General features: G+C 41.8%; 1 protein-coding gene across 3 annotated transcripts in view; it reads left to right on the forward strand.

Annotated features, from left to right (window-relative positions):
- The window catches only part of MRAP2 (melanocortin 2 receptor accessory protein 2), a 48,890-nt gene that overhangs the window by 18,825 nt on the left and 5,106 nt on the right, over positions 1-24,959 (forward strand). Inside the window, exons 2-3 of one of the 3 annotated variants that reach the window (XM_032858363.1) lie at positions 3,074-3,203; positions 15,093-15,192. In XM_032858363.1, coding sequence (XP_032714254.1) covers positions 3,077-3,203; positions 15,093-15,192 — 227 coding nt within the window. In that variant the 5' untranslated portion in view covers positions 3,074-3,076. Of the gene's footprint in view, positions 1-3,069; positions 3,204-15,092; positions 15,193-24,959 lie in introns of those variants that run through there. The other 2 variants (XM_032858364.1, XM_032858365.1) reach the window with 2 other exon arrangements.

The raw sequence follows: 24,959 nt of genomic DNA on the forward strand, positions 1-24,959 counted from the left end.
AAAGGAAGGTTGGCAAACTTTTTCTATAAAATACCAGAAAGTAAATGTTTTAGGCTTTTGGGCCATACTACCTCTGTTGCTACTACTCAACTCTGCACTTGTAATGCTAGAGAAGCCATAAAAAAAATACAAAAACAAGGGCGGCTGTGTTCCAATAAAACTTTATTTATGGGGGCTCCTGGGTGGCTCAGTTGGTTAAATGTCTGCCTCCGGGCTCAGGTCATGATCCCCGGGTCCTGGGATCGAGCCCAGAACTGCTCGGTGGGGAGCCTGCTTCTCCTTCCTCTCCCTGCTCATGCTCTCTCTTGCTATCTCTGTCACTATCTCTACCTCTCTCTCAAACAAATTAGAAAAAAGTAAAATAAAACCTTTATTTATGGACTCCAATATTTGAATTTCATATAATTTTCTTATGTCACAAAATATTATTTAAAAATTATTTTCCAGGAATGCCTGGGTGGCTCTGACAGTTAAGCATCCAACTCTTGATTTCAGCTCAGGTCATGATCTCAGGGTTGGGAGATTGAGTCCCACGTCACGCTCTGTGCTGTGTGTGGTGCCTGCTTAGGGTTCTCCCTCTCTCTCTGTACCTCCCATCCACTCCTCTCCACACTTTCTCTCTCTCTCAAAAAGAAATTGTTTTCCAACCATGATAAAAATACAGAAACATTCTTCACTTGGAGGCTGTATAAAAACAGGTGGTGGGCCGGATTTGCCAGCTCTGGTATAGATAAGAATAAGTCAAAAAGAAGGAACGGGTTAGGATGGGCTGGTAGGAGGCATACTCTTGCCAAAGGGAAGAGCATGTGTGCAGGGAACACAAAGCATGAAGTCTCCGAGGAACTGCTGGAAATGCAAGCACAGTTTGGTAGGATACAAGGTGAGATAAGAGGAGACAGCAAGACCCAAGTCGTGACCTTGTAGGACATTTCAAAGATTTTGGGCTTTGTCTTTAGAGCAGTGGGAAGACATTAAAAATATTAAGCAAAGGAATGACAGGTGAAATTAAAAAAAAAAAAAAACCACTGGCTGATAGGTGAAGAGTGGATTACAATTGGTCAGTGAGAGTAGAAGCAGAAAAACCAGTTAAGCAGCTCAAGAAGGGGGCCAGGTGGGTGGTGATGGTATCTACTAAGGACTGTAGCCAGAACCATTTCCTGGCACCATATTGAATGGAGGTAGAGCAATATGAAGACCCTGGTCTTCCAGTTTCAAATCTAGTGTATTGCTTGCATGGTGTGAAATTCTTAACATTTTCAAATGGACATTGTGTTTATCTAAATCTACCATTTATTTCTGAACCCTACAGCTGAAGAGCTACTCTTTTCTCACACAAAATTCTTTCCTTCTGGAGGAAGTGCTCATAAATGAGGATAGTGTTTCTTAGGTTTGAGTTATGAATTTTTATTTCCTGAGGAAATTTATTTCATCGAGAGAAATAATCTCTTGTTCAAATAATAAAAAGACCAAAGATACACTGTGGTCATGGTTTTATGTTACTTTCATGTTGGTGTTAGAAAGGTCACTGAATACTTCCTTGAAGGTCAGCTTTTCTTAAAATTTGTGTAGCTTTCTTTTCCAAATGAGAAATGATACATTCTTTTCTACCTTTGAAGGAATGATTTGTCTGCCTGGGCACTCACAGTAACACTCCAGTTCTTTTTTCTTTTCTTTTTAAAGATTTTATTTATTTATTTGACAGAGAGAGAGACACAGTGAGAGAGGGAACATAAGCAGGGGGAGTGGGAGAGGGAGAAGCAGGCTTCCTGCCGAGCAGGGAGCCTGATGTGGGGCTCAATCCCAGGACTCTGTGATCATGACCTGAGCCGAAGGCAGACACTTACCGACTGAGCCACCCAGGCACCCCAACACTCCAGTTCTGATACTAGCCTATATCTCTGGATCAGAACACACTATCCTTTGAACAATATGATACCGAAGGGTTAGAGTCTGTTTCTGTGGGGTCCAGGATTGGGGATTATGGAAGAAAGGAAAGAAAGGGAAAGATGAGACTCACAGAGGGGTGATAGTGATGGTGATTTTGCCTCAACTTCTCTAAGGGTTGCCTAGAGGCAGCAGTGGGTGATACTGACCCAAGGTGGGTGGAAAAAGGGGAACTTCAGAAAACTCTTGGGGGTGAGACACAGTGGTTATGCCTTCTCAGTGAATCTGGGTGTTAGCTGATCTGCCATTCAAATTTTTCCTTATATTACTGATATTTGTTTCTTAGTATTCTTTCTCAAATATAAAGCAAGGTCTGTAGGGTCTGTGTTTGTATATCAAGTGTCATCCTCCATCCCATAACGTACAGTGTCTTGCACACAGTTGATGCCCAATATTGAATATTGGATCTGTTACTTTGTCACCTTTGGCCTACATGCTGCACAGTGAAACCTCTTGTCTCAAAGAAGTCAGAATTTTAAAATCTAAAATCATCACCACGGAGACTCTTGGGTCATCCTGAGAATAGGACCAATTTTAGGGGTAAGCAGTAGCCAAGATTTGGGCTTCCACGGAGGATGTTCTCCCATTATGGGACTTCTGTCGACCACTTCTCTTTTGGCCACCCCATTTCATTAGCCTTTGGATGCTTGTCTTTGTTCTTGCACAGCAGATGCTCCATATATGTCTGCAGAGCAAGTTCATTTCTGGTACTGATTTTATTTATTCCCTGTAGCCTCTGCATATTCTTGCAGTATAGGTGGTGGGGCTGAAGTTGCAAGCTCAGAGACTTTGATACATTCTCTCCCTTTTTCCCTTCCTTCATGTATCAGTTATTGAAAGTTGGTTTTGTGCCAGGCATTGGGTTAAGTGCTGGGGGATGGCAACAAAAAAGACACGGTGTATGACTTCGAAAACATTTCAGTCTCAAGGAGAGGTAAAAGGAAACAATGGCCACTTGGTGTGAAGTAGAGGCAGCCGTTGTGGACCTCTCTCCGACCTGGTGAATGGGACCTCCCTGGCGCGTTTGCCTTCTGAACTTCTGAATGTGGTCAAGAGCAGGTAGTGGGTCTGTGCAGTTGAGGATGAATTAACAGGTTCTATGCTTCCTTTTCTCCATTTGTGCAGAGCGGAGATGTCTGGCCAGAGATTAATTTCTAATAGAACGTCCCAGCAATCTGCACCTAATTCTGATTATACCTGGGAATATGAATATTATGAGATTGGACCAGTTTCTTTTGAAGGACTGAAGGCTCATAAATGTAAGTCTTATACAATTCCCCATTGTAAACATAATGTATTTGTCTTAACCTGTGAAATCCCCCCATGATTAATTTTCCTGAACAATCTATCTTTTTATACAACTCTATTCTGTATCCCACAAGTCCCAGAAAACACCCCCTTCTAAACATAGGCTGATTGCTCAGGGATAGTATTGCATGAGTGACAAAGAACTTGAAAGATACCCTTAGTGGGGGACCCTGAATCAATGTCATTCTCAAATTGAGATTCTTTTTAAAGTATTAATGATTCCAGCTCTCCCAAACTGTGTGAACATTTGGACCATCAAAAATATGTACAAAAGTTAAGTCTGAAACTATTATTTAAAGAACCTTCTTTTGTAACACATGGTCAACAGCATTCTTTCAGCCCTGCTGGGTTTCTGGGGCTATAGAGAGCAGTGCGTGTACATTCATAATGATGGACTGAAATAGCCTGCGGCCATTCCTAATTTGGCATGATAGGCATAAATTGTGCATTGTGTTATTGAAGTGACTAATAATCCAGCATAAAGCAAGGAAATACAATTCTGTGGAAGGTTACTGTCCAGCTCCAGTCATACCTGCATGCTGCTGGTCAGCACAAAGCATCTGTTTTCCAGGAACTACTGCCCACTCTCAGGTTCTGTCATGGTTGCCCATAAATATTCCAGAGATGTTTGGTTGTTTCAGAATGAATCCATAGCACGATAACAATTTAGGTTCTTAACCGGTTCAGTTAATGGTACACATTAGGAACTCTAAGGAAGATTGGAAATGGAGACGCAAATATGGCAAAGGAATTGCCTTTGCTCTTTTAGTATTTTCTGGGTGCTGCCATTCTGAGCTGTCTTGGTGTTCATGATCCCTTACATTCATCTGCTGCTCCCTTGCAAGGAAGGCTTTCTAATTTTTTTTTCCAGCTTTCTTGAGGTGTAATTAACAAAATTGTAATATATCTAAAGAGTACAAAGTTATTATTTGATAAACACATATATTGTGAATGGATTCCCTCCATCACGTTAATTGAAACACTTATCACCTCAGATATTTCCCTTTATTTTTTGGTGAGAACATTTCAGTTCTGCTCTGTTGCAAATTTCAGTTATATCATACACATTGTCAATGATACTGACCATGTTATATGTTAGATTCTCAGACCTTATTCCTCTTATAACTGAAAGTTTGTATCCCTTTACCAACCTCTCCCTGTTTCCCCCACCCTCAGCCCCCTGGGAACCCCTTTTCTACTCTTTGTGTCTATGAGTTTGAATTTTTGGGGTGTTCCCCATATATGTGATACCATGCAGTATTTGTCTTCTCCATTTGGCTTATTTCACATAGCATAATGCCCCCCAGGTTCATCCATGTTATCATAAATGACAAGATTTCCTTTGTCTTAAAGGCTGACTAATATTCGTGCGTGTGTGTGTGCATCAATATAAGCAATGGACACTTAGGTTGTTTCCATACCTTAGCTATTGTGAATAATGCTACAGTGAATGTGGGAGTATAGATACCTCTTCAAGATAATGGTTTTGTTTCCTGTGGATATAGATCCAGAAATGAGAATGCTAGATCATAGGTAGTTCTGTTTCTACTTTTTTGAGGAAACTCCATACTATGTATCATAGTGGCTGTACCAGTTTACATTTCCACCAACAGTGCTCCATGGTTTCCTTTTCTCCACATCCTCACCAACACTGTTTATCTCTTGTCTTTTTTGATATTAGACATCCAAATAGGGATGAGGTGGTATCTCATTGAGGTTTTGATTTGCATTTCCCTGATGATTAGTGATGCTGAGCACCTCTTCATGTGTCTGTGGCCATTTGGATATCTTTGGAAAATATCTATTCTGGTCCTTTGCCACTTTTTAATTGGGTTGCTTTATGGTATTGAATTGTATGGGTTTCTTCTATTTTTAGACGTTAATCCCTTATCAGATATGTGCTTTGCAAATATTTATTCCCATTCCATAGGTTCCATTTTCCTTTTGTTGACGCTTTCCTTTGCTGTGCAGTAGCTTTTTGGTCTGATGTAGTCCCGCTTATTTATTTTCTTTCCATTGCCTTTGCTTTTGGTATCAAATCCAAAAAAAATCATTGTGAAGACCGACATCATGGAGCTTGCCCCATATGTTTATGACCATTATTTTGAGCTCTCTATCAGGTAAATTATTTATTTCCATTTCATTAAGATCTGTTTTTGGAGATTTATCTTGTTCTTTAGCTTGAAACATATTTCTCTATTTCTTCATTTTTCTTGACTCTCTGTGCTGGTTTCTGTGCATTGAAGAAAACAGCTACCACTCCCAGTTTTGAGTGGTGTTGTGTAGGTGATCAACCTTGTCATTCTGCCTACCCTGGGCTCCTAGTTGCCTCTTAAAGTTTTATGATTGCCAAAACAAATTTCTTTGTTTTTAGTGGCTCCCAGTATTGAGGGTGTGTCAAGACCTGCCTTTGTCCCCAAGGGGAAGATTGTGGTCAGCACCTACCTAAATGAAGGCTGATTAGAAGCCCGGAGGATAGGCAGCAGCTGGAAAAGTATGTAATTAAATCCTTCCCAGGGAGAAACTAGGAGACAGAAGTTTTAAAGCAGGGGCACAGGGGTCCAAGAGCACCTGGCTCTGGGGGACCTAAAGAGACCAGGTTTGGCAACTTAAAGCTGACAAAATCCACAGGCAGAGAGACAAGTCCTGGTGGAACAAGAAAGGAATTTATTTCAGTGAGGCCAACACTGGAAAGACAGCAGACTAGTGTCTCAGACTCTCTCCAAAGTGCCAAAGATACTTCCAGGTTTATATAAAGAAAATGTTGGACAAAGGTGGGCAGGAAAGGTCAGGTTGATCATTGTCTTGGAGTCAGTCATGGGCAGGTTCTTGTTGGCTCAGGGCAGTCGTTATGGGTAGTTTCCCTTCCCATCAGGGGACCTTTTGCTCTGGGATCTTTTGCCTGATGAAAGAAATAAATAAGCTGGAAAGAAGAACTTAATCAATTAGAAAGTTTGAGGTCAAAATGGAGGTAGTGGAAATCCTCTTCCAGTTTTTGCCTGTTTCCTTTCTTTTCAGCCAAGTAGATAGCTGGGCAAGTCCTCCTGCTTGTTAAGAATGGCTTTTTTGTTCCCTACAGTCCTGTAGGACTCCTGAATGTAAGCACCATTGGTATCAGAGCCAGGAGACTGGGGGCCTATCCCTTGGGCTGTAGCCAACAGAAGCTAGAATGTCAGACATGTGAATAAGCTCTCTCCAGGGAGATGCCGGTGACTTGGTTTTATGATTAGAATAGGCTGCAGGGAGAAGGCAGGGTGGGTTGGCAGCTTCCCTGGGAGACTGCAGGCAGCCGCTGGATGGTGCTAAATCCGAGGCCCCGCCCCGAGGCCTCATCCTTTAAAGCAGGCAGAGAAACTCCTGTCCAGGAAAGAATGGGAAGCAGGCGTCTTTGTCTACTTCCTCTGCAGTGAGCCTTGGGGGGATAGCTGTGGTGGGGGCTCGCCTGCCTGCCCTTGAATTACTGCTTCTTTGTTTGCTATGTAGTCTTTAGGTTCTTACACACCTCAGCCCTTTTGGTTTTCAGAGCTAGGCATTTTAGTGGCCTGTCTCTGCAGTGAGGTCTTAAAACTGGGGCTCCAGAGGTGCTGTCCAAACCGTTTCCTTCTTAGGGAGAAGCTGGAAGTTGGGGGTTTCCTTCCAACTGTATGCTGCTATGTTGCGGGTAGGAGTTATGGCAAGAGTGTGTCTCAGACCTACCTATCCATTTTTATGTGGGTGTTTTCCTCTTTGGCAGAGGTGTCGGAGGGACTTTGCTAGTTTCTGGATATCTTTCAGAGGGAATTCCTCCATATGCAGCTGTATATTCAATGTGTTTGTGGAAGGAGGCAAACTCAGGAGCCTCCTAAGTCTTCATCCTGGTCAAGTCCCATTCCAGCTTAATTAAGTGATCAAGGCTTTGTCCCCATTCTCCTGTGGCAGGAAGGCTTTGCCTGTGGGTCCCCGGAGCCTGGAAGCCACTGGTGGCTAGTGGCTGCGGCAGAGCCTCTAGTAGGCCAATTAGAGGGCAGTGATACTGTTAGGAATTAGTTGGACAGTTGGATAGTCAGGACTGGGGTCCCCAATAATGAAATGAAAATATGGAGTTGGGGCAGATAAGATAAACAGCACTGACATCACTGACATCCTGTTTTGCAGCTTAAGCAGGACCCCACCAGCCTTCTGCTTTGCAGCCATTGCAGAAATGACTTCCGCAAAACGTCCTCAAATAAGGGAGGTAACCACAAAACATTTGTCAGTATCACCAACAAGGGGCGGTTAATAAAGAAGACCCCAGATGTCAGGAAAAAAAGAAAAAAAAGACCATCAGCACGTAGACTTTAGCTAATAGACTTTAGCATGTAGATGGATACAGGACCCAAGCCCTGATTGGCACCACTCAGCACACCCTGATTGCTTTAAATAGTTCTGGAAAAGAGCTCATAACACCCCCTAAACTTAGAAACTCCAAGGGCAACACTCTTGTTCCCCCCCCCGCCCCCACCCCACCCCAGGAGCTTTATAACATTGCTCAGTAAACTTTGCTTTGCTGCCGGCCACTCTTCATCTGGTCTACCTCTTCATTCTTCGTGGGGGCACTACCAAGAAGGAGGGGCGGCGCTAAAGGCAGAGAAAATCCTACAATACTCTGGCTGGTTCCCAAGTCCTGGTCTTCACCAGTGGACCTGCAAAGGGCTTCAGAGTTACTCATTTACCGGATCAAGGGCTTTCTATATTTGTTCCTTAAAAAGTTATTAACTAAATCATATATCCTTTATCCCTGAAGTGAGTAGTAATAATTAAATGCTTTCACTCCTTCATTTATTGATGTCTGCTCAGTATTTCTCTGTGGAAATTTTGAAAAGCAGATGAAATCCATTAGGATATGCTTCATTGATTATCTGTTGGAAGGCTGTTGCTGTCAGGGCATGAAATCATGCTCTTTCATTTACTTTAATTATTCAATCTTGTTTTTCTGGAGCAATCTTTAGGTAAAGACACTTGCTTTTTAAGAATTTTAGTACAAAGAATTTTAGTACAAAGCAAATTTTAGTACTGGGCAAATTGCCAAATATTTCCCTATAATTTGCACTTTTACAGGTTGGTGAACCAAATTTTTTCTGTCAGCGTGCTCCTATCTCTTTTCCTTAGTTTGAGGGGCAAAGAAGACAGGCTTGCTGCTATTATTTTCGTTGGTATATCTCTAGAGATAATTGGAAATCTTTTTTTGAGCATATTACATTCTAGAAATGATTATAACTGGTAAGAATTCCTGCAAAATGTAGACAGAAGTATGACACATTACATATTTACTTTACGTATGTACTATTAATAAGGAATGCTTTGTCAGTTTTAGCATTCACATCAGGAAAAAACGGAATGCCTGGTTGAGTCCTTACTGTTTGGATGTAAAAAATCTGACCAAAATAGAGGTCCTTAGCTTCCAGAACCTGACAATATATGAGGCACAGAGAAGAGAATAAGAAACAAATGAAAAACACAGACATACAGGAAAATAAAAAAGAATAAGTCAACTATTGTACTGTGTACTTTGGTATAGTTTCTTCCACTTTAAAATGCTGTGATTCTGGGCTGCCTGGGTGGCTCAGTCATTAAGGGTCTGCCTTTGGCTCAGGTCATGATCCCAGGGTCCTGGGATTGAGCCCTGCTCTGCGGGGAGCCTGCTTCTCCCTCTGCCACTTCCCCTGCTTGTGTTCCCTCTGTGGCTGTCTCTCTCTTTCTGTCAAATAAATAAAATCTTTAAAAGAAAAAAAATTTTTTTAAATTAAGTTGTGATTCTGACCTTCAAGTGTGTCTCCTTGTATTATAGAGCAGAATTCAAAGCCAGTTAGGTGTAGATTTAGAAAAATAGAAGCCAGATATTTCAAGGGGAAGCATTTATTGAGGACAGGATAACAGTTGTCTTCATTTGCTTTACCTGTAACAGATCATACTTGGCAACAGTAGCTCTGTCTTTAGTTAGACCAGGTTCTTCTGCCTGCTGAAATGAAGAGTCCTGCCTTCAAATGGTCTTTCATCTGAGAGGCAAGCTCTGGTGGTTATTGTGAATTCTCCTTTTGCTCTCAGTTTTGCATCTGGTATTAAACCTTATAATCCATCAGAAGTGGAAGTATATCTGACATATATTTGGCACCAACAGAATGACCATCCACTCATTCACTGTTTCTTTCAGCAAGTATTTACCGAGTACCCATTATGTGCAGCACTCTTTTAAGAACTGGAGACGCAACAGCAAACAAAAGAGGCAAAAATACCTTAGCTTATAGATCTTGCTTCCTCGTGGGAGAGATAGACAATAAATAAGTTAAATAAGCAAACCATGCCATATGGTCATAGGAAATAGAGTAGGGAAAGGAGATGCAGAGTGTGGTGGTAAAATTATACATAGGGTGGCCATGGAAGGACTTACTGAGAAGGAGAAATTTGAGAAAAGACCTGAAGGAAGTGAGAGGCTGAATTGGAAGGTATCTGGAGAAGAGCATTCCAGAAAATGCTCCATGGCAAGAATGAAACGGATCATCCAAGGACCAACGAGGAGACCAGCATGGAACCAGGGGAGTCACTATGAGGCAGGATAGCAAGAGAAGAAGTCAGGGAATAGAGAAGAGGAAAAAGGCAATAGTGCCTTTGAGATCTCTTTTTCTCTGAGATGCCATTTGGAGAAGAGTAATCACATCTGGTTTAGGCTTCAATAAGATGTCGCTGCGGGTCGGGGAGGGAGGGAGTGAGATTGGAAACAGAAGACCAATCAGAGGAGGCTCTCACAGTAGTTCAGACAGCTGATGACAGTGGCTTGGCCACGGTGGGGAACAGTGGAGTAGTGAGAGGTGCATACATTCTGGATAGTTCTAAAAGATAGATCTGATAGTCTTCATCAGTAGATTGGTCATAGGGCATAATAGAAATTGAAGCGCCAAGGAGGATTTGAAGATACATGATCTAATTGGCAGCACGAATTGCAATGAACAGAGATGGGGGAAACTATGGGAGAAGCAGGGACATCAGGAGCTCAGCTTTGGACTTGTTAAACTGAGACCTGTCAGACATCCAATAGGACATGGCAGGAGAGATGTGCTGTGAAGGTGGGAATTTGAGAGTCACGGCGTATAAATCATATTCAAAGTTAAGAGGCTGGATGAATGAGTATAGACAGAAAACTGAAGAGGTACAAGAACTGAGCCCTGGCACACGCTAGCATTTTAAAGTTGGAGGTGTTAGGAGGAAAATAGCAAAGGAGCCTAAATGGAATGAATGTACAGGAAGGTAGGAAGAAAATAGGGCAATTGTGTTTCCTGGAAGTCAAAGAAAGAAAGAGTTCAGGGATGAGGCTGTGTTAAATGCTGCTATTAGGTCAAGTAAGTTGAGGACTGTGACTTGACTGTTAGATTTACAACACAGAAGTTATTGGCAATGATTTGAAAGCAGTCTTAGCAGAGTGTGTGGGGAGTGAAAGGCTGACGGAATTGGTTCAAGAAAAAAAAATGAGAGGAGAAGAACTGAAAACCATACATATAGACAGATCTCTCAAGAATTTTGCTATGAAGGGAAAGAGAAATAGGACATTTAGGAAGACCTTGACTAGGTGAGACAAGATGTTCTTAGAGAAGCAGAAGCAAAGCCTATAAGTCCATATGTGGACACGTTTACATTTTAGCAGGACCATTATCTGCTGTGTTGAGGAAAGACTGAAGGAGCACCCTCTTATTCTGAGCCATCAGTGGAGGTCATATCCCATGCTTTTTTTCATATGCCAATTTGCAGATAATGCCAGCCACACTCATGGACGAATTAGCAAGAAGCCAGGTCATCAAGACGAGAAGTAGAGCTGGAGCGTGCGAAGGCTTAGAGTAAGACGTGTCATTGGAAGCACAGTCAAAGCAAGCAAGTTCTGGGACGGCACTGTTGGCTCCTTGCCAGGAATTCAGACCACAAAATTGGCCTTAATGCATTAGAAAGCAGAAGTGCTCTGAGGACAGCTAAGGCTCTCGTATCCTGAATCCTCTCCTTCAGTTAGTATTAATCCTCGTTTTTCATACAGCCAGGAGATGGAAAGGTCACAATTAATTCTTAGGAGGTGGAAAGGAAAGAACTGGTATTGGGTAGTTGGCCCTAGTCTGACCCTAGAGTGGAAAAGATAATCATGGTGAAACAGCATCTCACCAGTGAAAGCCACACTGTCATCAGCTTTCTTCTCTGTTTCATTCCATTCACCATCTAGAATTCCCCTTGACAATTTACCCCTTTATTATAATGATCTCTAAATAGTTCAGTTTCTAGACAGAACAGAAGTGGCCGCTGGGCTCTGTTAGAAACACCTTAGGAAAGCTTCTCGTGGTTTCCTTAACCAGCTGGCCTCACTGGAGCTTTACTCTCTATAAACCTTTATTTTGAATCCTTCTCAGGGAGGAGTGCTTTGGAGAGGGCCAGGTTCTCTGCTTTCTCTCTTCGACTGCCATGCCCATGTCTATGAAACATGTTATATAAATAAAAGTGCAGGAGAGTTTGGATATGCCTGGGCCAAGATGGGGACCTCTGATATTCCCTGAAAGGGGCTCAGGGTAAAAAAGTGCCCTAGGGTCAGGCCATGTGACACAGGATGAGGGAGAGGAAAATTAATGGAAATAACTAGAGGAAGCAAAATTCTGTTTGAAGAGGAATGTGAATAAGCAGAGCCACTCGAGGCATATTGTAATAGGATATGTAGATGCCATATTATCAAAGAAGCATTTGGAAATGCCATTGGACCACTGGCATTCTCAAGTTCTAACTGTCGCCCTGATCCTCCTTCGCCTGCTCCCCCATGACATCAAGGAAGGGCTGTGACCATCTCATGCCCCATAGTATTGTTGCCTTTTGATCAGCTCCCTGGGGTGCTAGGAAGGCAGAGAGAAGGAACTAGGCTGGATTAAAGGCACCCCTTCTCCATCTCTGCCCACCCTGAGCTAGAGAATCGAAGAAATAAAGGGGATCCAGCCATTGTTTGCAGGGCGAAAACTGTCCTAATGCGAACACCTTCCAATGTGAATCAACGTGACAAGGTTAAATTCTCAACTGAGAACTTCAGTATAATTCTTGCATATACTTTAGAATTTGCTTTTACTCTGCAGGCCATTGATGAAGTACAGCATGCTGAACCGTCATTATCAGTGAGGTGGGACTTCCCAGGCTGTGCCCCCAGGACTGAGGTGTTATTCTTGAATGTTGGTTGCACTTGTGTACACATGTTTTTTTGGTATTCATCCTTTTGTCCTTTTTAGGCTTTATTTCCACTATGTTATAAGGCAAAGTCTACAATTTCTATTGCTTTGGCACTCTGAGTCCAAGGAAAGATACATTAGCTTTGTGTCCAGAGCACTGAATGAACATGGTTGAATAAAAATGAACTTCAGGGCAATCCTATATGTAGAAAGAAATATGAATTATTCAGAGTAAATTGCCTATCTGACTTCTTAACTTTAGAAAAAGGGCAATACATGATTTAATTAGAATGATGCTATGCACTGAAACACATTAAATGTTTTTTTAATGTAATGTGTGTGGTTTTTTTTTTTAATTTCTAAGCATTCTCACTGTGATCTCATGTAGGGGGAATTCTTAGAACGGATCAGAAAATGTGAAGTATTTTTTACCATTCTGACTGGTGTGAGGTGGTGAGGATGTGGAGAAAGGGGAACCCTCTTAAAATTGCTGGTGGGAATGCAAGCTTATTTGGGCAATCTGGAAAACAGCATGGCAGTTCCTCAAGAAGATAAAAACAAGCTACCCTACAACCCAGCAATTACACTACTAGGTATTTACCCGAAGGATACAAATATAGTGATCTGAAGGGACACCTGCACCCCAATGTTTATAGCAGCAATGTCCACAATAGCCAAGACATGGGAAGAGCCCAGATGTTCATCGATAGATGAATGGATAAAGAAGATGTGGTCTCTATATACAATGGAATATTACTCAGCCATCAAAAAATGAAATCTTGCCATTTGCAATGACATGGAGGGAACTGGAGGGTATTATGCTAAGTGAAATAAATCAATCAGAGAAAGACAGTTATCGTATGATTTCACTCATATGTGGAATTTAAGAAACAAAACAGAGGATCATAGGGGAAGGGAGGGAAAAATAAAGTAAGACAAAATAATAAGAGACTCTTATCCTTAGGAAACAAACAGGGTTGTTTCAGGGGAGGTGGATGGGTGATGGGCATTAAGGAGAGTACTTGATGAAATGAGCACTCAGTGTTATATACAACTGATGAATCACTATATTCTACCTGTGATTCTAATAATGTACTATATGTTAATTAATTGAAGGTAAATTAAAAATAACTTTAAAAAAGAAAGAAAATGTAAAATGATTCAATTTTGGTGCCTTCTCCAGATCTGAGACCCTAAAATATATGTGCCAGTTTTTGTAGACTATCCAGTCTCATCCCTGTCCCAAGGATGTATACTTCTGACTATTAATCAAGATAAGATCAAGGGAGGGCCCTTGTAGAGAAGCATAAGCATGTTATGGTGTTCGAAGGAGGGAAAAAACACATCACTTAGGGAAGTTAGTCCAGGCTTTGTGAGGGAGATGGTATAAGGAATGGTTTGTTTTTTTTTAAAGATTTTATTTATTTATTTGACAGATACATAGCGAGAGAGAAAACACAAGTAGAGGGAGTGGGAGAGGGAGAAGTAGGCCTCCTGCCAGGGAGCCGCATATGGGACTCCATCCCAGGACCCTGAGATCATAACCCCAGCTGAAGGCAGACACTTAATGACTTACCACCCAGGAGCCCCAAGGAATGGTCTTTGAAGGATGGATAGACTTACTAGCTCTATGTTGGGGAAAATTGTTCCAGCCAGGTGAGGGTAAGAGCCCCTGAAAAGGTGTGGATCTTAGGAAGTTATGGCTAAGAATTAAGGTAAATACAGGGACACAATGTTCCCTTCTCTAATTGGAAACATGGGTTTTAAAGTACAGGTAAGGTGGGAGAGATTGATGATAATTTTAACCATAATAGCTGGCAAATATGGGGTACATTTTTCTCAGATGCCAGACATTGTAGAAAGTGCTTTACATATGGAATCTCTTTTAATTTGGAAAAGGTTAGGACTATTGTTGCCGAAGAGTTTTTTTGTTTGTATTGCTTTGTTTTTGCTTTGCTGAAGAATTTTTCATAAAGGAACAACATTAACAGAGTTGTCATAAAGTAGGTTCATACAGAGATGAGACAGAGGGAAAGACACAAGATAGGGAGAGCACTCAGAAGGTGATTTGTATGTTCTCCTCAAGAATTAATGAGGACTTGAGTTATTCCAGTATGAATGTAAATAAGTGAAAATACAAAATTGGGTTGGTTTGAATGAGAATTAATTTTCTTTTTTTTAACTAGGCTCCATACCCAGCGTGGGCTTGAACTCACAACCTTGACATCAAGAGTTACATGCTCTACTGATTGGGTCAGCTAGGTGCCCCCAGAATTTATTTTAAATTTCATATTGCAATCTTTGCTAAAAAAGATATTTTCTAACCCGGGACACTTAAGTGGAAACTTACGGACCTAGATGATCTACCGTCTTTCTGGGGTTCCTTCATTAAGATATGGAAACAAAGAGTCAATAAGGCCAAAGTCTCTCAGTGTCATCTTGGGACAGAAACCCTGCAGCACACAGGATCTTCCCTCTCCCTCATTCATTACATCTTATCTGTTCCCAGTTGACTAATGGGTCAAGATTGTCTTATCATATTGTTAACTTTCTTCTCTTATTTCATGTAATGAAAAAATCAGATTCCTTGAATGTTCAAGTTTTAAGCTGTTATGAAATGCTAATCCCAGTATTAACTGTTTACAGATTCCATTGTGATTGGATTTTGGGTTGGTCTGGCTGTCTTCGTGATTTTCATGTTTTTTGTGCTGACTTTGTTGACCAAGACAGGAGCGCCACACCAGGAGTAAGTTTGGGTCTTTCCTAAATATCTATTAAGCCCCATGGGAACTAAATAAATAGACATACTATCCAGGGCTGGGGTTGCTTCCAGTGGGGGAAAAAGGGGCTGGTTATGGATTTACTGCCTGTACCCAGTTGCCTTTGGGTGGAATCACCTTCCTCCTGGCACTTCACCTCTTGGCCCTGGGGCTTGTTTTCAAGAGGACCCTTGTGAACCCAGGTTTCACAGTGATCCAGGCCTGATTTTTATTTTGAAATGTTTATTTATTAGGCTGTATTTTCTCCTATTCCTTAAAGAATTTGGGTGACTTACGAGACCAAAAATAGTGGGAAGAAAAAAAGATAGTAGCAAAATGGGATGAAAACCAGTTATTTATTTATTTATTCATTTATTTTCATTTATCAATTTATTCATTCTATAAATATTTGCCAGGTAACTATGTGCTACTTATTATACTAAGTGACATGAAGTTAAAATAGGAAAGTCCTTTTGTTCGGTAGCTCACTGTTTAGCAGAAGATAAATTAGTTACTGATTAAGAAAATTCAAGAATATTAGAGTATGCTAGGATCTATGTTAATCTATGATGTAGTTTTTAAATTAAATTAAAAAGAAATTTAATTAAAAATTAATTAGCTAAGAATTAATTTAATTAAAAAATATTTTTATTATGTTATGTTAGTCACCAGACAGTATATCATTAGTTTTTGATGCAGTGTTCCATGATTCATTGTTTGCATATAACACGCAGTGCTCCAAGCAATACGTTTTAAAAAAACATTTCAAGTAGCAGAGAAATAGTTACAACTGGGTACTCAGTTGAATTATTGACAATAAAACAGTGAGTTCAACACTGAGCTTCCTTGAAGCTAGGATAAAAAGAGAAACACCAAGAATTATATGATTCTCAGGGCAGGATAAAGAACATTTATGTTGGGCCTTAGATTTACGGAGGAAATTATTACATGACTCTTAAAGAACATTGAGTAACATCAGAAGGTGTTTTTTCAGTTGTGGATTGCAAAAAACTCAGAAATGTTTTCAAGGATTTTTATTATCTCAACTCTTCAAACAAAGCAAGAAATAACATATGTCAAATACCTTTTTAGTCAGTCCCAGCCAGCAGAGATAGCACACTCTGATTAGGTAATTGGAGGAACTTTCGATGACAAGACTATCCCCGAGTTGTGGCCAGATGGAAAGATATTCCGACAGGACAGTGCAGGGCCCCCCAGGCGACCAACACTGAGGAACAGGTATCAACCACCCTAGATCTGAAGGGGACCCAGGAGTTCCGTGAAAAGGGTGGTTGAAAGGAGCTGTGACTTTGGGTTGAAGGACAGAGCTAGCCCGATGGGACCCATCTCAGGAGGGACCTCAAAATAAATACCAAGTCCTTATTTTCCTTCCTCCTTCCACCTCTTACCATTGCCCTCCATTGGCTGACCACAGGGGCACAGTCAGCAGCCAGTCTCCTCCAACAAAGGTCAGTTTTCTACGACACAAAGCACACCGCAGCAGGCAGAATGGCAGAGAGCCGCCTGGGAGAGTAAATGGAAGAAATGTAGCAACATCCTACCATTTTCCATCTAGTCGCCCTCCTACTCCGCATAGCCTGGCAACAGGATTCTCCCTGTTGTCATACCTCCTCACACTCTCTCCCGTGGCTGTTGTTCAGTCTTCAGCCTGCCCTTGCGCACTCTGACAAGTGCCTGGAGAAAGGGAGCAGTTCTGCTCTTCACTCAGCTATTTTCAGACATTAAGGTGCAGAAAAAAAAAATTAAACACATTTTAAATGAAAGGAAAATAACATTTATTGAAGCCTACAGACACACCCAGTTGAGAATCTCTTTAACAGACACTGAAAAGCCACTAAAAAGACAGGGAACTTCCCTTTCTTCTGTGTTCTCATAAAAATCCGTACATGCCTTTGCTTCTGTTATACTGGTCCAGGGAATTTGAAGATAGGGTGTGGGTTGCAACAATGTTAAGAAAAGCAGAAGACAGACTTAGGTTAGGGAACATCTCATGGAGTGGTCAGTGAACAGCAGCACTGTGATCTTCCTTGTCTTCAAAGGGACAGATTTTCGCAGGACTGTTGGGATATGTTTGCTTGATATAGGACGCATGTGATCTTTACGCTTGAGAACGCCCTACTCCCAAAGAAAACATGACTTCACGTCATGTTTAACTTTATGCACCAAGCTGTTGAGGCCATGATACCGAAATAGTTGATCAAATGTTATTCTAGGCATTTCTGCATTTATGTGTTTCATTGAGTTAACATTTAAATTAGTAGACTGAGGAAAGCAGGTCATCGTCCATAATGTGAGTGGGTTTCATCCAATCAATCATTGGAAAGCCTCCCTTGAAAGAGAATGACGTCTCTCAAGCAGAGAGGAATTCCCACCGAAGATTGCCCACAGCCTCACTCTGCAGCTCTTCCCTGGGGCTCCAGCCCGCAGGCTTAACTGGCAGATTTTGGACTTGCTAGCCTCCACAGTCCACGTGAACCAGTTCCTTAAAATAAAAAATTAAATTAAAATAAATTAATATATTTAAATAATTAAATCTCTCTCAGACACACACTCTCTCTCTCACACACATACACACACACACACACACACACACACACACACACACACACACACACTCTGGTTGTTTTTGTCTCTCTGGAGCCCTCTGATCGGTCTCCTTAATCTGTCATGGTGACCCTGGGTAGCTGAGACTTGTTTCCAGTCTTTCAATTGGCAGTTCAGTCCTCCTGCTAGCTGGGTTTTCTTTTGATGGTGGTTCTGAATAATCTCAGTGAGAGAACAACGGTTATTGTAACTCTATGCTTTTTAATGAGGTTAAGGAGAAAGTCTAACCTTTTTTTGTCTTCAATAAATGGATCAGCCCTCGGGGCCGCATTGTAAATGCTTTTTTGAGTCTGAGGCAGTATAAGACGTGGCGTTTGGTTGCTCTATATCATAATAGAAGCCGGAAAGAAACAGACATGAGGCAAAAATCCCTGAGTGGATCAGTTAAAGAGGCTTTTAGATCTTAGTAAATTTGACATTTATTTGGCAGAAATTTTCTCTAAAGGAGACATTATTTTTTTCCACTTGGTCAGCTTTAATCTAAAACAACCAATTTAAGCTTCCCTGTGTGATAATTAGGCATGGAGGAAAGAATGATAAATCACTGAGAATAATAAGAGCTTTTTAAAAAATATTTACCATGTGCTAGGGTCTGCTAATCCCCTTATTTGTATAATCTCACTAAGTCCTCACAGAAAGATGAAGTAAATCTTGTAGGTGTTCCAACTTTACAGATGAGAAAAATGAATCACTTGTCTGACGTCTCACAGGTAAAAACAACTATTGGTCCGGGCCTCAAACACAAACCTCTTGGACTCGGAAGTTCTTGTTATTAACCACTACATGGAATGATTTCGTGTTGGTAATTTTTAATCTCTTCCTTCTTCAGAACTAAAGATACTAGCAACCAATCACATTTGTTTCCTTCTGTCACTTGTTGGACCACGTGTGGGCTCTGGAGTCAAACATTTCCGGATTGACTTACTGAGACTTTGGGCTAGATTCTTAACCCCTCCTGGCCTGAAATTCCTCTTGTATAAAAATAAAATAGTATCTGCCTCCTAGGATTATTATTATTATTTTTTAAAGATTTTATTTATTTATTTGACAGAGAGAGAGACTGTGAGAGAGGGAACACAAGCAGGGGGAGTGGGAGAGAGAGAAGCAGGCTTCCAAAGGAGCAGGAAGCCCAGTGCAGGACTCGATCCCAGGATCCCGGGATCATGAGCTGAGCTGAAGGCAGATGCTTAACAGCCAAGCCACCCAGGCACCCCTGCCTCTGAGAATTATTGTAAAGGCTCAATGAGCTGACACCTGTGGAATGACTTGCACAGGCTGGATTCACAGTGGTACTCAGAGAAGGTTAGTCCCTCCCTGGCTTGCTGGTTGGAGGTCCTGTTGAGAGCTTCGGGTCTTGGTAAATAGGAAGAGGGAGAACAAGAAACCCATGCTCCCATGGGACAGCCAGGCCCTAAGCATTCACATTTTATCTGCACTTGGGAGTTCTCTACCCCAGCCTCACCTTGGGTGTGTCTCTCAGGCAAATGGTGGGATGATTTTAGAAAGGAGGCTAAGGAGAGAGTTTTGGTAATTAGTCAGAAAGACTGACATGTCTGCTTTACATATCAGGCTCTCTGGGTGGTTTGTCAGAAAGAACAGTTACTTCCTCAAGTAAGATGTCAGGCAGCGTCCTTTTGAAATATGACTCCAACATGCTGGTTAATATCCCTGATCTAGTCTGCAAGTTCAGACTGGACTAGTGCTGAGTTTACTGCTTAACTCTGTCTTTCTCTCCATGGAGGTATTTCAGGCCAGGATGTGCATCTCCTTAAAAGTAGTAAGATGCAAGGATGGTAGCTACGACAACCCATGCTTCTCATCCTTGTTTCCACCCCCACAAAGACATCACTAATCAGCTGTGCTATCAACCTACAAAGCTGAGACTTGGCCTCAGAATTGTTTTCAAAACATCACTTTGGGGACACTTGGGTGGCTCAGTCGGTTGAGCATCTAACTCTTGATTTTGGCTCCACTCGTGATTTCAGGGTCCTGAGATCAAGCCCTAAGTGGGAGTCTGCTCGAGATGCTTTCTCTCCCTCTGCCCTTACCCTACTGTGCTCACATGTGGGCTCGTGCATGCTCTCTCTCAAAATAAATAAATAAATCTTAAAAAAAAAAAAAAAAAACTTTAAAAAAAAAACAAAAAAATCTTAAAAAAAAAACAACCCTAAAACAGAACAACCCAAAACACCCCTTTGGGCAGTCATCAGGAATCAATCACAGTTTACTCAATAGAGAATATGTGTTTGCCGTCTCTGGCTGGACCTTCATTTAACAGGGTTGGATGGTAGGAGTTGAGATCCATTCACTACACAGAACCAATGACATCACAGTAACATGGACAAGTTGTTTCCCTGAAGATTTCACATTGGGATCATATCAGCATAAGAACTTCAATTCTGAAGTCACTGGCATCTCAAGAGCTTTGGTGGGAATGTATAATAATCAGACTAGGTAATGAGACGGTAACAAACAGCTCCTCAGATCTTGGTATGACACAAGACACGGTTATTTCTTACTCAAGCTGCATGTTTGCCGAGGGTCAGCAACAGGTGGATAGAAACTTCTCGACTTGTATCTGCACTGTCTCCAGCACTCAGCCTCCTGGGTTCCTGTAACAGGGAAGGGCTTCTGCGGAGACCTCACAACCGCCCTTCTGTTCTTCAGACAGGAAGTGACGCACATTCCTTCCTCCCAGCAGCTCATTGGCCAGAACTAACCACACCCACGCACTGCCCAGGCTGAGAAGGGTAATCTGTGGGCCCAGAAGAAGAGAACCAGATACTCGTGAACACTACTAGTAAAGTATACTGCAGAGGAAAAAAGACTATTATGAAGCTGACACCACCTTTCTTAAAAGCTTTTAGGCCCAAGAAACAGCTTTAATGGGGATTATTTTTCTTACGGAATATTTGCTGCTGTGTGTGGGGGAGGGGAGCCAGAAAACCCCCTCTTACCTGGATCCTTTATGGACGATGAAGACAAAAAACCATTTCCTCCTGCTTTCTCAGCTAAGGGGCCATTTACTGTGTGTGATTTCTTGTTAAAGCATTATAGCCCCATTATCATAAATCTGCCAGAGAGAGAGTAACAGAAAAGGCTTGGATCACATTTTTATGTCGACTATTTTGGACTTCCTAAAAAAACTATCAAACCCCAGATATCATATGCCTCAAATACCCTCCTTTTGTAGCCTTTGCTAAGAGCACCTTGTCCAAGTTGGGATGTTCTTCATTTAGGAGTGAGTGCAGAATTGCTTGTGTGTGACCTCAGAAAAATGGAAATTACATTTTACCTTGAATTGCAATTTACCCAAACATGGCACCACTAAAAGATGGGTACAGTGCACCTAAAAGCTTATAGCAAGAAAGTGTCAGTGCTCAGTGTTTTTGACAATGACCAAGGGCCACAGGAACTAGCTGGCAAGGTGCAGACATAGTGTGTATTCCTGAGGAAGCCCTGACATTTCGTGAGGTCTACCACCATTGACAGGTAGAAAACCTATGTCATGTATCAGATTCAGTTACTTTTAATTTCCCATCAGTTAAGTGGTGCTTACTGAGTGCACAGCTGTGGCTTGCTCAGGACCGTGTGGAGGGTTGTTGTAATGTAGTGAACTCTTTCTTGCCCCAGAGAGACTGACATCTTCCTAGTAAGTGAGAACTAGCACCTATAGCCAGCAAAAGGCACGTCCACACCCAGACAGAAGGGCCGGCACCTCTAGGGCTTGTTACATGAGAGGAAGCTTTCAGCACATCTCCATAGATATTAGTGGTTATTATTGTTTTCTCATTAGTTGTTAATCACAGAGATTTCACTCTTTGTAGGTCATTGTTTAGCTTAACGCACCTGTAAAAGACCACTGGGAATGACTTCTGAAAGTCTGGACTGCCCACCACTTTTCCTGAAGGCAAACCTGAAGACGGCATAGCAGAAATACTTCGTTTGTAAAAATTGTAATCAATCTGGAAAAATCCCTAGAGGAATAACCTGGAGCATTATAGGTGTTTTCCTTCTCCAAATGGAAGTGAGAGATTCTGTCCACCTGACCTGATTTATCTCTTGGGCACAGAGGAAAGAGCACTTAACACTGGGGGAGGCTGTGTCTTTCATGGGAACCAGGGCTTCAGGCCACCTGCAGACACAGCTGTTCAGAACACTCACTGAGGCTCTAATGACTGCGAGGCCTTTCAGGAGATGCAAAGATGGATAAAATACAGCACAGCGGTGTAGAGGAGAAGAAGGGCTGTGCGTAAATAGCTCTGCCATGAGGCAGGAAGAGATGCATCTTGTTAGTGAAGTACAGCGGGAAGGAAGGACTCTGTCCTTCCCATTGGGAGGTTAGAGAATCTCCCTAGAGACAGTGACATCTGTGTTGGACAGCAAAGAAGATATTTGACTTTGATGGACAGAAGGGCCCATCAGGCAGAAGGAACAGCACAAGCAAAGCGCAGAGACAGAGAGTCCTGAGTGCATCTGGGGATGGTCAGGTGCCATATGGCTGGACCGTAGGGTTAGCAAGGGGACTCTGGTGGGAGAGTACACCAGAAAGACTGGTTGATTCAAGGGTGGGGAGACTGAGCCGACCAGGTGAGCTGGTGAAAGTTTGTGAGCTGGGGAATATCATAGGAATAATGGCAATCAGTGCAGGTACCAAAGGACTGGGTGTTAGAGGCTCTCTGTTCAGGTATAGAAAATTCCCCAGGGGCAGGGAATACATGACCCAACCCACGGGGAGAAGAAGGAAAAAACCAAGAATCAGAACAGTCTGAACAGTCTCTTTATTCCGGCTTGTGTAGTTTAGTAAGGTTGCAACAAATAGGTTAACTCCCAGTTGCGTTTTTTTACAAGATGAAAATGAGGAATAACAAACTCTTAAAGAAATGAACAGGATTTCAAGGCTAAGTTTCCTATCAGAATAAACTATTGTCATTTTTAAACAGTTAAGATGACACAGGAGAACTTCTCTTGAGCACACTAGCTATATCATCAATTTCATGATGACAAGATGTAGAATAGGTAGGAAGGGAACAAAAACAATAAAAAATGCTAAAATTATTGGCGATTCTAAGTTTTCTGACAAACTATCTTGGTTTGTTCAGGCTGCTATAGAAGAGTACTGTAGACTAGAAGGCTTATAAATAATAGAAATCTGTTTCTTATGGTTTTGGAGGCTGGAGGTTCAAAGTGCTGGCATATTCAGTATCTGGCTCATAGATGGTAGACTTTTCACTGGGTCTTCACTGTGTCTTCACATAAAGCGAGGGGTCTTGCTTGAGGCTCTTTATGAGGGCACTAATCCTATTCATTAAGGTTAAATCTCCTTTTCCTTTGCTAGATTTCAACATAGCAATTTTGGAGGGGCACAGACATATGGCCTATAGCACAAATATTCTTCAGTGTTCTCTCTTCCTTGTGAGAGCTTATGACATGGTATTAATTCCTAGTCAGGTAAACATCTCAAAGTTACTCTTCTTTCAGTGTTTCGGTGTTTGAAGCTTCTGGCTGCTGGCTTTAACTGTAATTTGAATCAAGGTAGAATTTAAGATGTTTGACCCTTGTAGTTTTTCATCTTCCCAGGTGTAATCAAAGCCGTAGGAGAATGAGTTGACTTCAGACTCTCCTAACAGATCTAATAGGTGCCGTAGAGCATCGTTTTCCCCTATGCCAGCTTCATTTGAGAGGATGAGAAAGTCAGAACTAGCTCTCTTCTCTTTGGGAGACCCATAGAGCAGTCCCCAGACCAGCCACAGGCTGGAGAGACATCCTTAGCCATATGGCACGTGTTTCTTTCCTAAAAACGAAATTAAGACACATCCAGCTGCAAACTACCCCCCGCCTAATTAGTGAGAATCCTTTGATATTCACTGCATTATATACATAAGAATATTTTTGGGTGTGACCCATGAGGGCTAGGCTGCTTTAAAAAAATAAGGAACCACGGAGGGGCAATAGTTTCACTGGCTTTCCTTAAAGCCATTCTTACCAATAAGTGGCAGGAAGTCTTCCCCATGAAACTTGAGCCCCTATAGCCTTCAAGCCTGGCCAGTTGTAGAAATTGCAAGATGTCCCTTTTTAGTAGCTCTGTGGTATATGAGTTCCAAGGATCTATGTGGGAAGGCCTCATGGAAGACTATGGACCAGAACTTGAGGATGTACAGAGCACTGCAGGGGACAGAGACAGGGTGTTTCCCTTCACCAAAAGTTGGTGCTGGGCAGATATGAACGTGACTACTTTGTGGGACCACCTGTATCTCTCAATCTAGAGTCCACACTCAGGATCTCCCTATTAATAGGCCATCTCTTAGTAAGGCTCACCTGTTCTTACTGAGCTGGGTATGCTGCCCTTGAATTAATGTCTGACCCTATAAGAACTATAGAAGAGGTTTCCTGCCAAGGCAAAGGTTGATTTAATTTCAAAATCTTTTCATCATTCATTCATTTAAGAGAAATTTATTGAGCAGCTACTGTATGCCTAGTAGTGTGCTAAGTACTGGGAACATAGGCAAGAAACATGTGATACCTGCCCTCAAGAGGTCATAATCTTAATGGGGGTGCCAGACAAGAAATTTGTATAATACAGAGTGAGAAGACACATGGAGAGAAGCACCCAGTCCTTGAGAACATTCTTTAACTCAGACTGGAGGAGACTGAGAAGACTTCTAGAACGATGTGACACCATGAAGGGCCAAGAGATGACAGACTGGGGGGTTCCAGTTCCAATAATGGCAGAGTAGCTTGCTTTACATTACCTTGGCATCTGACCACTATAAAATTTAGACAAAATGTAAAGTATGAATATTGGAAGGCATTGGAGTCTAAATATCGTCAGACAAAATGGAAGGGCTTTTGGCCCTTGAAAGGAGGAAACTTCATTAATTTATGTCTTTGGTTTTATGGCTTTCCACCTGAAGTCTTCCAGTTACAAGCATGATTTATTTTTCCTTATACTAATGTCTTCCTTAATTCCATTTGTAGTGTTTTAAATTTTCAGTGTATAGGTCTTATACATCCTTTGTTAATTTTTCCCCAAGTACAGTCATACCCTCTAGATAGGGTAGATTTAGTTTCAGACCACTGCAATAAAGCAAATATTGTAATAAGGTGAGTTAAATGAGATTTTGGGATT

The sequence above is a fragment of the Lontra canadensis genome, unplaced genomic scaffold (assembly GCF_010015895.1).
Source record: "Lontra canadensis isolate GAN:19392208 unplaced genomic scaffold, GSC_riverotter_1.0 scaffold14, whole genome shotgun sequence".
NCBI lineage: Eukaryota > Metazoa > Chordata > Mammalia > Carnivora > Mustelidae > Lontra > Lontra canadensis.